This window comes from Harpia harpyja, chromosome Z (genome assembly GCF_026419915.1).
Source record: "Harpia harpyja isolate bHarHar1 chromosome Z, bHarHar1 primary haplotype, whole genome shotgun sequence".
In the NCBI taxonomy this organism is placed as follows: Eukaryota; Metazoa; Chordata; class Aves; order Accipitriformes; family Accipitridae; genus Harpia; species Harpia harpyja.
The window spans coordinates 23,887,991-23,903,408 of NC_068969.1; the positions used below are offsets into that span (position 1 = coordinate 23,887,991).

General features: G+C 41.4%; 1 protein-coding gene across 5 annotated transcripts in view; it reads left to right on the forward strand.

Annotated features, from left to right (window-relative positions):
* GRM7 (glutamate metabotropic receptor 7) overlaps positions 1–15,418 on the forward strand; it is a 317,615-nt gene that overhangs the window by 181,269 nt on the left and 120,928 nt on the right. For all 5 annotated transcript variants that reach the window (XM_052778044.1, XM_052778041.1, XM_052778045.1 and 2 more), the window contains exon 5: positions 11,778–11,918. In XM_052778044.1, the coding sequence (XP_052634004.1) occupies positions 11,778–11,918 (141 nt within the window). The remainder of the gene's footprint in view (positions 1–11,777; positions 11,919–15,418) is intronic.

Sequence of the window (15,418 nt, forward strand, 5' to 3'; positions counted from 1 at the left end):
CTTGCCTGGTGGTCCTTAAGGCTGGCCGGCATCCCAAAGGGGATGCTGAACTGGGGGTGGGGTAGCCCTGCAAAATGGAGAGAAAAAAAGTAGAGATGATGAAAGGATGAGGAATGGGTGTCTAGAGGATATTCTGCTCCTGAAATATATAAATCAAATTGGAAAGCTTTTTTGCTTTCCCTAAAACGTGCAGGGTATTCCAACAGCAAGTACTTGGGGCAATGGGAGCATTTCTGTGCGGGACTCCGTGGCCTCGAGGCCAGCCCGAGTGATTGTACTGTATCCCCCAGCCTCAGAAATCATCCCCCTTATCTTGATCTTTGTCTTTTCACATACAAGTCTGCGCACGTGTTCTGGATAGTACCTTGTGGTTTGATGTGATTAATGCGCACAGTTGGAGTGGAAGCTGAAACTTTGTGTTAGCAGCCTCAGCTGAGAAGACTGTGAGAGGGAGGGAGAGAACAGTCATTATATCACTCTGTCTTACATCCTAGCACACTCTGGCTGGATGGCATTATTAAAGCTGTCTTATACTCAAGAAGTCAGTTGTCAAAAATCAAGGAAGTAATTTTTTTTTTAAAGACTCTAAGAAAAAAAAAAGGGGGGGGGAAGAATGCAATGGAGTTTTCAGGTAATATTTTCTTAGGGATGTTATCTCAGTGGGAATTTGAAAATAAGATGGGTAGCATATATAGTAGTTTAAACTGAGACATGACTTTGCTGTGCACAGCCTATCATATCGACTCCCCCGGCGCAGTGCATGGATGGCCTCCGTTGTGCCAGTTTATGTATCGACACCACCTGACTGCAGCTCGCAGCTCAGGCTTCCAAGTGTCTGCCGTGTGTGCTGCTTAAATGATGGCTCTGCAGAAAAGAGGCATCACATTAAATAGCATTTGGAAAGAGCATTGTTACTTTCATCTAGCCAGAGTTACCATGTCAACAGTAAAAAAAAAAAAAAAAAAAAAAGTGGCAACTCTAGGTGTCTGGTTTGGGGGGGCTGTGTGTGTATAACTATGGCTCTGTGAGCGTGCATATAAATTTTAGGATACGCAAATATATTTACACATGCTGTAATTATTCCTGTTGACATGGTAACACTTCAGTGAGGCACATGCAAATATATACCGAGAAAGAAAGAAAATTAACTCTGTATATTGAAGGAATTGAATGCAGCATAAGGAAATAACATTTGAAACCCAGTGAATTCTGCAGCCTGGGGCTCGGGCTGCGGCTGCCCCTCGTGCTCCCCGCCTGCAAGGCAGAAGCCAGGTACGTCTCAGCCTCCATCGGTACGTGTCTCGCCTTGCTCTCCCGCTCCCGCCGTGGGCAGGAGGAGGACGGGCTTTGATTTCCTTTCATGTTTTGTTTGCTGGGAAGGTATAACAACGCGACTGAGCATCGATTTGGGTTTTGCAAGTTGATTTTTAAGTACGTGTGCCAGAAAGGCACAGCCGGGGGTGTGCATTGACCACCACAGGGGTTATTTATGACTTCACAGCTCAGAATTTAGGTCGTGTATCGCAGGATGATGGAAAATTACCTTTTGTGTAGCATCGCTTTCGGTCCTGTTCTTGGCTTGTTGGTGGAATTAGAGCATGTGTACAGCGGTGGTGTGGGGTGCGACCTTCCGCGCGGTCGGGGTGCTCCGGGGAGGCTGCATTGCCCAGCCTCGGCTGTCCTCTGCCGCAGTGCCAGGCAGTGACCCCAGCCTCTCCTCCGTGGGCAGCTCTGACCTGCCCTCTCGTTTATTTTGGCATGTTCGTTATGTGCGCTGATTGATTTTTATTTTTTTATTATCACTAATTTTAACCTGTTGAACATCTTCAGGGGTTACTCCAGCTGCTGCATTACAATGTAGAGGGATTTCTGTATTTTTATACTCATTTTAAATTATGCAAGCAGATGACTTGAGTTTAAATGCTTTTAAGGATATGCAATGTGCATTTTGTCTGCTGCTGCTATCAAAGGGAAGAAAACCACTCTCGTGTTCTGCATTTAGACCTTCTGTATCTCTCTGATTTTACTGCTCTGCATTATTAAAATGAAACAGGCCATCTGTGGAGCAGCTTTTCCCGTTTAGTCAAAAAGGGTGGGAAGGAAGAACTCGGAAAACCGATGGGAAGAAGACATCAATGCATACAAAGGGATTTTGTTAAACAGTTAATTGCAAATGAAAAACTGAAATAACAGCTCAGAATTTGGGGGTAAGTATTATTAATAGGAAAGAGTGATCTGCATCCTGATCCACGGGCCTGACTTGCCACCACTTTGCTTTATGTCCCTGGGTGACACTGTTTTAACCCCACTTGAGTTTCACTGCTGCCAGATGAGATTAATGCAGAAGCTGGTCTATTTTTCAGTAAAGCAGGAAGCAACAGATAATTTCAAGAAGACTGGGTATGCAAGTGAGAAGGAAAGCAAGCTATTAACTAAGTTGCCTCGTGATAAGTATTTAAAAAAAAACAAAACCAAAACCCCAAAAACCCAAAACCAAAAAAAAAGCAACTGCTTTTCACTCATCTTCAGGTATGAGGAAAAAAAAGAGTACTTCATGGATAAGGTCCTGGCAAGACAAATAGCCCATTTTCAGTAACTGGGCAGCAGGAAAGGACGAATTACTGGGAGAGACATTCTCCTTCTGGATGTATTTTTAAATCTGTTCTGTTTGGCCTGATTCTGGTGATAATCTTTACAGCAGATACAGATCCTCACTCGCAAGAGTAGGCTTATTTGAGCAGCTTTTACCCCTTGGCTGGGACTCTGCATATAGCAATTCATAAAAAATTATTCATTCCCGCAGCAGGAGTTGTTTGAATAAGATGTGGAGTATTCAGCTGAAAGGGGAGCACCGTATGCATTAAGCAACCCGGGTGACTTACACCGATGTCAACCTGGAAAGTCCCTCTGTGGCTGAAAAGGCAAAAATAATATGCATTATGAAGTCTGCAGTTGTTTGGGGGAAGAGGAGCACAAGCCTTCCTCATCTTCTGCCCCGTAACAACTCTCTCAGTACTCTGAGGCATGGATTCAGTCTTTGTGGTGTTCAAAAAGAAAGCAGTGGGACCCTCTGGGTTAGAACATCAGCCTCCTTCTCGGGTACAAGGGTGATCCTGGTGCCATCCAGAAGACCATGGCAGCAAGAGAAACTGGGAATGGGGACGAGCTCCTTGTTGTGTGTGTGTCCGGTGCCTGCTGCAACAGGAAAATCGCCTCCTCAGCTGAGGCCTCTAGCCGGTATGGCAATTAAATAACAAATAGGAAAAATAAATTTAGGGTTTTCTACTGTTTATATTGATATAAGTGGGAGCTCTGTGAAAGTAAGAAGTGCCTGAGGGCAACAAAATGTGGAATAATGAATAATAATATACTTCTATATTAACCTTTCTATTACAGCACTGGCTAGACACCACCTAGGTCATGATCTCATTGCCATGGCAGCTGTGTAATTTTATAAAAGTGATAATGATGATACTTAGCCAATATATATCTGTTTCCGTAATAGAAGCTTTATAGCTTAAAATCCCAGATTTGCCCTAAGTATGGCAAGCTGAGTTTCCTTTGTACATGCTTTATGTCATGTATATAAAAAGTCAAATGTGACATCAGCTAAAATACCCTTTTTCACAAGTGGCAACTATTAAAAAAGAAAACAACTGCAAAGCATTTTTATGGCATGAAGGAGGTTAATAAAATCACTTCATATGATGGCCTTTTTATTGAGTAAGAAGGTCAAGAAAATATCCGTATACTGTCTTAACGGCTCCATAATACTATGTAGTGTGTGGCTTGGGCAACACAATAAAATCTGAAAAAAAGACTAGCTGTCTTAAAATTGATCTTATCATTCCACATCTAAAGCTTTTATCCCACATTTAATGTCAGTAAATTAAACTATTTTGGCTTGAATGCTAGGAAAAACAGAAAACTATTTGAGTAGCTGCTTTCAACTCACTTGGCATCAGTAATCATAGTAAGTCATGATTTACTAGCTGGGTAAATAAAATTGTATAACTAGCAATCATTAGTGTGGACATACTTTGGACAAAACAGAGAAGAATAAAAATATCATAAACTGCTAAAATCACTGCTTGTATGAAATTGGGTCAATATGTTGTATTTGCTTACAGGCCACATGGGCTGAGAATAAAAACACTTTAGGCACGTGAGAAATGCCGTAGGTCAACAACTTTGTGTTTTAATTAGGCTTAATTATTTTCCTTAATTATTCAATAACCCCAGAGCCCTCGAAGTCACTGCTGACAGATGAAATAGATGCTTCACAGTGTGTGCTAGTGATTTGGTAAAGAAGTGACAGAATTCTCTGGTTCATTCACACCAGTAGCATGTTATCATCATGGATCTTCATGAGCCACCTGCCCGCGGCTCACGTCCTGAGGTACTGGAAACTTTACTTGGCAGCTGATGATTTTACTGAGTGCCAGTTCAGCGTTGGATCCCCTATTTTAATCTCTTTCTTTTCCTAGGAGATTGCTCTGGTTTGGGTGTCTCCCTGCCCTCCCTGCGCAGCCGTCTTTCTCGTCTGCAGCCCGTCCTTTCCCAGTCGATATGTGCCTGACGCATTCCCTGTGATAAATGCCACCTCTGTGCACCTGCCTTTTTTTTTTCCCTCTGTAATGCAGCTGACCATGGCAAACCGCGTCGGTAGGCTTGGAGCCTGGTTTATCCTCCAGAGCATGTAAAATTCCCTCAGCCACCTCTGCCAGGGAAGCTGAGCGTTATGCTTTCAGGCAGAAAATGGGCAACACGTAACATTAAATAGAAGGAGAGATGCAAGATTAATGTTAGAAATAAATCATTTGGGGCTTTTTTGGGTGTCAAAAGCAACCACAAGTCAGAAAGCCTCATTTTCTGGTTGAGAATCGAACTGCTCTTCTAAGTGTTCCCGGCTCCACGGTGCTGTGCCATCCTGCTCCCTTAGTGATGCCCTGCTCCGGCAGGACCCGAGGGGGGTTTCTCAGAGCAGACGGGGAGGCTGGAGGGCTGTGAGGGTCTCCTGGGGCAGGGCTGGATGCTGTGCTGGCACTCCCCGTCCAGATGACTGACCGTAAACGGTGCAGAATAAAACGCCCAGATAAAATTTGACATGCAGAGCCTGACTCCAGCCAGCTGGGGATGAGACGCTCCCATCTTCCTCCAGTAATTTCTGATTTCAGTCACTTCAGTGCTGCTGATAACTCCTATCCTGATCAAAGGGGTGCTTAGGCTGGCACTGTGAGTATCCCACTGAGCGAAGCAGGGGAACAACCAAAAGTGCTCGGGTTTTGCTGGTGTCTCAGCCAAGTGACACTCGTCCCTCCCCTCGCCTGTTCTTCACCAGCCCTCCGTAGTGCTTGGGATCGGGTCCCTTTCCTCTACTCCTTGCCCCCCTGTTTTGGGGGGGTTGGTTTGGTTTGGGGTTTTTTTAAAGTCTGTTTCATTGTTATGTAGTTAATTTATATATTAATCCTGGGGTGGAGAATAAATGAACCCATTAGGTAGTATCATCTCTCTATGTGTAAGAATAATGATTTAATCAAATCACAGTGATTTAAAGTAATAAGAGATTTATTGTAATTTGTAAAATCTCATAAAATAACTATCTATATCTCTTAAAGGCATTTGCTGAAAAAAATAATTTTCTTAAGTATGATATATGGGGAACATTGGGAAATCACTAAATCTTGTCACTTGAGTGTAGTACTTGGCCATGCACAAGGGTAAGAAGTGATTATTCCTACTTTTACATTTAAGCATCCAGATTTTTTCGCTGGGTCAGATAATTCCCTGAGCCCCTGAACCCAAAACTCTTACGTTTAGCACTATGCATGTAAGTTGTCTTAATGTCTTCAGTTCAAAAAGATTAAGCTTAAGCACAGACTTAAGTCTGCTGTTATGATAGAGAACACACTTGCCTGTATTTCAACTTTAATGGTTATGAATCATATTAATTCAAAAAAAGTGCCTAAATTAGATAGGCATTTAAGATGTCCCTCTGACTCAAACCCACTCACATAGATAGGACTGCTTGTGTTTGCAGGACAGCTTTGTGGCACGTGGGAGGCGTAGAAATAGTCCTGACTGATAAGAGATTTAAGACAGAATATATGTTTTGTATCTTTTTGAGACAATTGCAAGCATTGGCTAATTCCAAGAGTTAGCAAATTACAGATGAGTCTGAATCTGGTGAAAAGTTACCTAATGTTGCTGATGTTAATCCTCCCATGACTTCAGGAGTTCCTTTGCTCTACACCAACCTGCAAAGGTGACACGCTGTATTTTGCAGTGTGTAACCACATAATTTTGTCATGTGTGACCAACAATGGAACAAGTGGTGCAGGAGCTCCTATTCACGGACCATTTTTCATTTGCCCCTTCAGAAAAGGAGCTGCCCATCACCACACGCCACTGCCCAGGGGCTTGTAGACCTTTTGCCTGACGCTGTGCTTTGTGGCATCGTGCACCGCCGTCCTCCTAAGCCGGTGCTTGTGTTTGTCTGCGTTGTGCTCATCCTCGGGAGAGTCAGAGCACTGCTATAGTCATGGCTATTAAATAAACTCATGACATAAATCCTCACACGTTAGCTCACAATATTTGCATGGCACTAATCTTTGTGTAGATCTATCATAGCCTCATGATTAGTGTTCAAAATACAATAATATAGATATGTAACTACTTTACAAACTGTTCTTTAATAGGAATTTAAATCATGAAACTCATCGTGGGATTCCTAATGTTTAATTGACTTCCACTGACAAGGTTGGTTTTGTGGTAGCAGTAACACTAGCAAAAGATGAGCATTTGCTGAGAATTGAATATTTGGGGTTTGCTTTGCTTATTAGCCATGTATCTAATGTGAACTTTAAAAATAGTAAGATCTTTAAATTGATCCCATTTTCTCTTAATCGAAAAACATATTTTTCCTCTAGGTTTCTTTTTTTTTTTTTTTTAAAGTTGCTTTAAAGTACATCAAGCACAATTACCCTTCTGAAAATAATGGTGGGGAAAAAATGAAATGGTAGTGATTTGTTGGCTCAAATCACAGAGCAACAAGCATGATGTGTATTCAGTTCAGCCAGTATATTTCAGACAATCATAATAACTTCTCTGACAGTATTCTTGGGAATGATATAGGGAAAAACCAGAAAAAAAACCCAACATTCTAGGAGCAGTGAGATTCCACTGAGCATTCTTTACTAACTTTTAAATTGGATGAAAATCTCATCCACTGTGAACTGGCACAGGTCAGTTCATTCCGTGGAGGTGCACAGGTTTGCACCAGATGATATGAAATATTCTAGGTCTTATTCTGTGGTGTATCATACCCCAGCTGTGCACATGTGCCAGCACTTTGTGTAAAAATTGTAAATATTCATCAAATAAAAAAAAAAAAATGGTGCCTGTGAGCACGCTTACCTTGCCTTGCTGCCATGGAGCAATGTAGGACTCCTTCCCTTTGGCCCTGGCTGTGGGGGACTTTTCTTGGTCCTAAGTATGTTGGGAAGGAGGGCAATTTGCAAAGGCGATGCCTTCTAGAGGTCTTTGCCAGGATTTTGGCTACGTGAGAGCAGTAGTGCTGTGATCCACAGCGCAGCCAGAAACAGTGAGTGGGTGCACAGTACTTCCACCCAGTAAGGAATTAATAGAAATTTGGCCTGCTGCTTAACTCCGTCACTCTGTCAGTCAGTCACTTGCCTGCTTGTCTTGATCAATAGAAAATAATGATAAAAAATGTACACTCTTTAATCGGGATCTATAGTCCTTCTTGAGAATGCAGAGGGATCATTAAAAAAAATCAATGAGAATGTTATTATTTGTTATTAAATCTGTAAAGGTTTAGAGTAATTCTTATGGAATTCTATTACAGTTTTATCAAGACTTATTGATTTTATCTTATTAAGTTATAGAGCACTTTTCCCAGAGGTCATTTAGTTTGGCACATTGGTGAGGTATACTGTTTCTCTTTTTGAGCCATATATATATTGGAGATCTTATGACTCAATATCCCCTTTGAAATCTCTTTTAATTATGAGTAAAACTAAGACACACAGGTTTACAGGAAAACAGTTTTAGCTTGTGTGTGCCTAAAATCTAAGAGTATTTTCTAAATTTTCTTCTGATGCATCCACGTGAATATTTTCCTGAGGCAATTTCATCCCAGAAGCGCAGAAATTGTGCTGTCCCTTCTAGAGACCATGCACAGAAACATTCATAAGTCACTAGTTTGTCATTAATTAAGCAGAACAGTTGTGGCAGGAGAGTTTTACTAAATTATTTCCCTAAAATGTGGGAAACCCCAGTTAAGTCCCTGCCCTAGCATAAATACAGCAGGAGGAGATCAGGGGTCTCTGCCATCACAGGTCGGCTCTTTTCCTGCAACTTCATGCAGTTTTATTCTGGAAAGTTTTCATTTTGAGCTGCAAAAACCACGTTAATGGCTGGACAAGCCATACCAAGTATATGGAGTTGACTTAAATACTCAGTAGTACTTAAATACACCACAGAGGTTTTCTCCTATCCCGTTTTGGTGGTCTGCTTGCAGGTTTCCATGATTTGGTTGTGGTCCTTCAGGTGCTGGCTGCCGACTAGACAGCATGGCATTAAGTTGGTATGGCTTGTCGCTTAGGGTTTGTCATCATTCTGAAGCACCCTGATGTATTTGTTGAGGGAGAGACCTACACATAATTTCTAGTGAGGTTGCAGATAAAATTTTAATTTGCCTTCAGCCTGTTTCTGAAGACCCCAATACTTATTTTTCTGATTTGATTTTTGGAGATTATGTACATTGTGTCTTATAAGCAGTGGGCTTTGGATGCAAGTCATGAACAGTAGACTCAGAATTAGGAAAATATATATTGTAGGTGGGTCAATAGTACACAAAGCTAATACAAGGAGACAGATTGACCCCACTCCTAATCTTCTTTCTTATTTGAAAACATCTGCTTACATGCTGTCTATTTTTATCCCACAGTGGATGGATTGCTACGCTAATTTAACGATGCCATATGTTTTTCCTCTGACTCAATTTCATTGTGAGTAGTGCCAGCTTGAGTCAATTTCCCCACCTATTTCAGTGAGATAAATTGTTGGCTATGGTGCAAGGAACTTTTTTCTCTCTTCCAGTGGAATATGTATTTACTGTCATTTCTAACTGCAAAATCAAAAGGAACCATGTGATCATGCAATATAGAGAGATGGCTTAGTATCTGTAAGAGCTTGCTGCTTCTGTGTTTCCACCCTCTTCTGCAATGCTGGTACAGGCTGTAAAGCCAAGTAAAGGGACAAAATAGATATTCGCAGATTTGCATCTTCAATGGTTTTGCACTTTTTGGATGGCAGATAATTAACCTCTGAGCTTCTCAGTGAGCAACCAGCATTTTTAGGTCCTCTTTAAGATAGATCTGCTTTAACCAGGTTTCACATTTGCATAGCTTGAATATTTCAACAACCTTCTTAGTAAAAGAAAAAACCCTTTTGTAACCTGAACTTGAACTGGGATTGCAGTTCTGGAAGGTTACATTAAAAATGCTGAATGTAAACTGTCTCTGTAAGCAAAAGCTCTGATGTTGCTCATTGCGGGCTAAAGACAGATAACTAGAAGGATTTAGGAAAACTACTCAGCACTACTAAAAGTGTTGAATATCCTGCTATTCGAATATGCTTGTTGTAAGACTGATATAACTCTCTGAAAAGAATGAGCACAGCCCCCTTGCTTCAGAGAGACTGTCGGCTTTGGGAAAGCCTGTAAAATTAAGCAGGGACTTCAGCTGCCAGGAGTCCGTAACCTGGCTAAAGGGGTGGAACAACGATTGCCTGTTTTCCTGGCACCTCTGGTGCAGAGGTGATAAACCTTTCCCATGTTCTATGCCAAGAACACTTGGCTGTGTCACACCATGTACTCTTCCTTCTGAACAGATGAGAGAACACAGCTTCTGTCGGCTACAAAAAGAAAAAAAGACAAGAAAAAAATACAAAAGACCTCGCGTATGAGCACGTAGACATGCGCTAATGTATTTGTTCTCATGCAAATCCTTTGTTTGCCAAGCAAACCCAAAAGTATACTAGGATAGTAAGACAATAAAAATATTGTTGTGGGAGGGTGGTGGTCTCCACTCATCCCTGCTCTCATGCTCCTGAGGACCCACCGGTGTCTGTTGGGAGCAGCTTCACCCCAGCTGGGATGGGTGCCCGAGCCACTGACCCACTGCCACTCGAGTCTGTTGTCACTCCGTGCTGTCCTGGGAGCTTTAGTCATTGCAGTAACAAAGGTCAGATTTCTGCCATCGTACTAGTACTTAGGATATCTGTCTACTGATTAGCAATTATTTGTATGCACAAAGGTTTCCTTAGGCTCTAAGGAGTTATCTCAACTTTGAAAGAGAATAATGGAGAGAAGAGTGCTTAAATACAGCAAAGTGAAGCACTAGTTAGTAATGTGATGTTCTTTTTGATCTAAAGTTACTATTGCTTATTGGGAAAGTAAGTATTTGTTTGAGTTCTGTATTGCATTGTAGGAAAAATCCATTAAAATGAGCATGATCTTTGAAGGGGTATTGTCTGACCTGGTAAAGGGTATTTGGCTCAGTTTTAAACTATAGAATTTGAAAACTTGATAGAGAAAATCCCTATGCTATGGCAGGTCTAATCTGTTATCGCAATTTAATAAACTGTATAATTTTGTAGTATGGTTTTTTAATTCTTTTTATTTGCCCTCCTGGTTTGTAAGCCTTTAGATACACCTTTCCTTTAATCACTATACATACATAAATATATATGTACATGCACACGCATTTGTGTATGTATATAGACATGTGTGTATATATACAGTGATATACCTTTCTGCAAAAAAAATAAATGAAGCCAAAGCAAAATATGTTTCTCTTCTGGCAAGTTGGTGAGGTGCTGAAGAGAGATAGAATATGTTTTAGAGCTGTATGAAAACTATGAACTAGTCACCACTACACAGCTATTCAGTAGTTGTTATGTGGTTTCTTTCAGTGAATAGAGGACTGTGTATTTTCAAAAAGAAGACTCAGGGGCTTCAGATATCCTTACTGCCCTTCAACAAAAAATATAATTTTTTCCCCTGTTATTTTAATGGTGGAGTTGTGTGTCATTTTTACTCTTGCAGCACTGCAAGCTGTTTGTGGCTACATGGCTTCAGTAGCAAACCAAATCTCACAGGTCTAAGGACGGAAACCTTCCCCCCCCACTTCAGGATGTCTAATCCCAGCATCTGGTAAATCACGGTGATTCACAGTTACCACTTAGAAGTTTTGCTCTCTGAGTTTATCTGTACTTTTGTGAAAGGAAATTAAGGGAACTTTACATACTGCAAAACCAATGAGGTGTACTGATAATGGCCAGGTTAGATGAAACTGCCTTCTCTGGAGGTCTGGAGAGGTTAATTACAAAACTAGTTGTATTGAGCTCAGCCTAATATCAGCTGCACTATATCATTTAATTCCATTCCTTTTTGGTATATATCTAATCCATGCTTTTTGCTTATAACTCTTTTTGTATTATCTCTGTTTTACATATATCTTACCTAGCTTTATCCTCGCAGTTAGTAGCAGAGTAATTTACTTGCAAGATGCAGCTGATTAGATAAAACGTACAACGGACTTCCTTTTTTCCACGGTCATCTCATGTGGATAGAGATGTGAACGTGTGCTGGATGTTGAAGAAGATATAGGCAGAGTATTTGTTCTTCAGGCTGCAGTACTTCCCGTGCAGTATGAGCTACACTTCAGCTTTCTACCTGTCTCCTTCTCCAGGGTTCGATGCCTATTTTACCTCCCGCACCCTGGAGAACAACAGAAGGAACGTGTGGTTTGCAGAGTACTGGGAGGAGAACTTCAACTGCAAGTTAACCATCAGTGGGTCAAAGAAGGAAGACACGGACCGTAAATGCACAGGTAACTTCATTCGCTTCACCCTCCTCGTGCTGCTGGACACGGGCTGCAGTGGAATGACTGCACAGTTGATGTAAGGAAGCTTGGCTGGGGACAGATTGAAAAAAATAAATTGAATTTTTGTAGGTTGTAGAGAAAATTGAACAGCAGCATCAGCCTTACAGGACAAGAGAAGTAGATGGAAAGAGTCAAAAAATACATTCTTCTATTTTTTCCTTTTTCTGGCTGTCCGTGCAGCAGGAAAATCAATATTTTTGTGCTGTTGCTTGAGTGCAGGGGGAGGTGAGGTTTTTTTGTTAGTTTGTTTTAGATGGAGGATATTTCCACAACTTGTGCCTTGTCACCCATTTGCAAATCACAAATTGGCCACCTACTGTGTCAAAGCACCATCTGCTCATGGTCATATACTTACCATGTGCGTTTGAGTTTAATTTTTGAAGGAAATGCACCTGTAGGGAAGTATTAGCACAGAGTGAAATGTTTTCATTTTAGGTAGCATAAAGTTGTTGATCAGATTTTTCTTCTCACTAATGTTATTTAAGAAATTGGGGTTAAATAAATTTTTGCAGCCTCAACTCAGTAACATAGAAAATGCACTGTCTGTATTTGTGACTGAGGTTCATGACCTTTATTAGAGTCGTGTTTGACCTCTGTTGTTTTCTGGTGGCTGACAGATTCACTCCTCTTTTCCTTTTACGAGGTACTGCCATTAGAAATATCATATTTTCCAGGAATTCCTGTTTCTGATCACATGGACATTGAAGGAATTATTTTTAGTTACAGAGAAGCCCAAGTAACAGTGGGGTGATTTCATTTTTAACTGTTATGCACTTCTCAGCATAACCATCTTAATGATGTGGGGTGATAGAGTTCTTTGAACTGGAAGTGTTTGTTTTGAAAGGAAATGAAGGGAAAGACGCATGTTCTTGGAGTTCTGCAGACTGTCCAAGTGCTGCTGGATGATCCATAGGGACAACAGTTTAATGATCTTGTGCTGAATTAAGGTATTAGATTGAGGGTACTTGTCTAGAAAAGTATTTCTAAAACTCAAAAATGTCAGCGTCTGCCCTCAAAGTGCCAGGTCCCTGGTGAGCCTGTGTTTGTGGCGTGAACCTCTGTAGTTGGGGTTGGGGCATTTGCTCAGGGCTTAAAATGCAGTGGATAAGCTTTGGCCTGAACGTATCTCCTGTGATACAGATAGTAAAGCCAATAACGCTGTCGGACGTCCGCCTTGCCCTTGCCTCTCTTTGCCTTTCCTTCCCTCTCCTTTTAATTTTTCACAGCAGCAGTTTAAATGTGTTATGTTGTATAATTGCCTTGAATTTTGATCAAAGGAAATTAGTTCATAGGAGGATATGTTTTACTTTGAAAATTGATGAAAACTTTCCATATTTCATATCATCTGCTTTTGGTTTCAATTCATGGATAGGAGTAGGAGTGTTGTGCACAGAAACAGTGCAGTTACCGCTAGGAATACACTGCTGTTAAATTTGGCATTTGGAATCTTCCCCAATGGCTGGAATTTGACTAAAAATTGCTAAAAGATCTTTAGGATAATTTCTAAAAGTGTCTTATCACCCTTATTGTTTATGCCATTATTTTATTACAATTGCTCACAGCCTGTGCTTTCTGATGTGAACGTAAAAATGGTGTTCTGCCTTCCCTTGGCATAGATTCAGCAGAAACATTTGTTTTCGGTGGCTAACTTACCCTATCAAACTGAAATGCCGCATTGTAGCTCGATATTGTACCAAATGACATGCCCTGACATCTTCCTTCCCTCTTCTACAAACTGAAGTAAATTGTGCATCAGAAAAAGCATTAGCTTTGAATTATATTGCTAGTATGAGAGTCATAATGTCCCACTGATGTAATAATATTATGAATGATCATCATCATTATTTTAAAATTTGATTGGTAATTTGTAATGCAGCGAGATACTAGGCTACAGGCCATCGGTTTCTGACAGCAATAGTGCTCCTGAGCACCGGCGTGAGGAGTGGGAGGCTCACGCTCCAAATCGAAATGCTTGCACATAGCAGGGAGCAGCTCAGGGCTCGTGGCCACAGACTGCGATCAAGAAGAAAAGCTGCTCCAAGAAGGCACCCTGGGCAGCTTACCTTTTCATATCACAACTTCCTGAAATATTTCTATATGCAGAACTTCTACATTAATGTCATTTATATTCATTTAAGCTTGAAAAATTTTCACTGATTAGGATGGATAAGACGTAGAAAGAGAAAACAAAAATACATTGAGCCCACACCACCTTATTTCTAGAGAAGATTAAATACAACACACTGCTGTAATTAATAATGCTCTTTCTAGTGATTGACTTATTTTGGCATGGTTCAGGGCATGATCCGGTGCTGCTAAGTTGAACTGCTGCCAAGGATACCTTGTATGTACCTAAAATCTAAGACCTATCTGTTGCGCAGATAATTTCTGCTGGGATGCAGGCCATTTCAAAGCCGTACGTACGCGTACGGCAGAAAGAGCCGAGTCCGTTGCTTTTCCCCAGAGAAGAGAGGGATCGGTTCCTTATGCAAAAGTGGTGTCACCTCAGCTGGGTGCTGCCTTCTGTGCTTGCCCAGGCCCTGGAGTCGCTGCCTCTACCCTTGAGGGATGCTGCGGTTTGCTTTTGAGGAGACTTCATCAAACTATATGTGGAACCTAATGTAATCACTGAAGAAGTGTGATAGTAACAAGCATTGGGTTTAGGCAGTTCACTGTTTTACTTCTTGCTGCTTACATTTAAGAATATTAGAGGTTCACTTCAGTCATAACAGGCCACATCAGGTTAATGTTGGAATATTTTGGAAAAAAAGTAGTTTGCAGTACCATGTGTTATGGTAAAAATGTGCTTTTATAGAAGAGGATTATCAGAAGAAAATTACTGTCTTTGCAGAAGAGTACTGTAGTTCATAGCTGTGACTCTGCGAAGGCAGCCATGCTGAATGCTCTGCCCACACCACGTTCCATGCAGAGATGGGGTCTGGGCTTTGATCGTGAGCTCAACTGAAGATATTTCACTGTACAAAGCCACATTGTACTAATGTTGCCAGTGCTGTGAAATTTAGGGAGTTAGAATTAAGAGATGATAAACCAAGTTTTTTGTGTCTGTATTGTCATGAAGCAGGTTGTTCATAAGTTTCAAAGTGATTACTGAAATCAAATATACAGTGCTGAATGTTTAATAGTATTGCACTGTACCCCCTCTGTGCAGACAGCCGCGGTGTGCCTGCAGGTTGCTCTGCTAACGGCACCCATCAGCGTGGTTGCCCCGTGGGTGCTCCCGCTTCCAACAGTAACGCCTCCACGTGTGGGTATGGAATATTTCCTGCTCCATCAGAAGCACCTGCACGCACCTGTGGCAGAAGGAGGCGTATGCCAGAGAAATGCAAGCACTCTGAATACACAGAGGTATCCGCTGAACCGAGAGCGCCTGCATTTTTAATGACCTGCCTCCTTGGCGGGTAACAGTACCTGCAAAGGAAATTGCA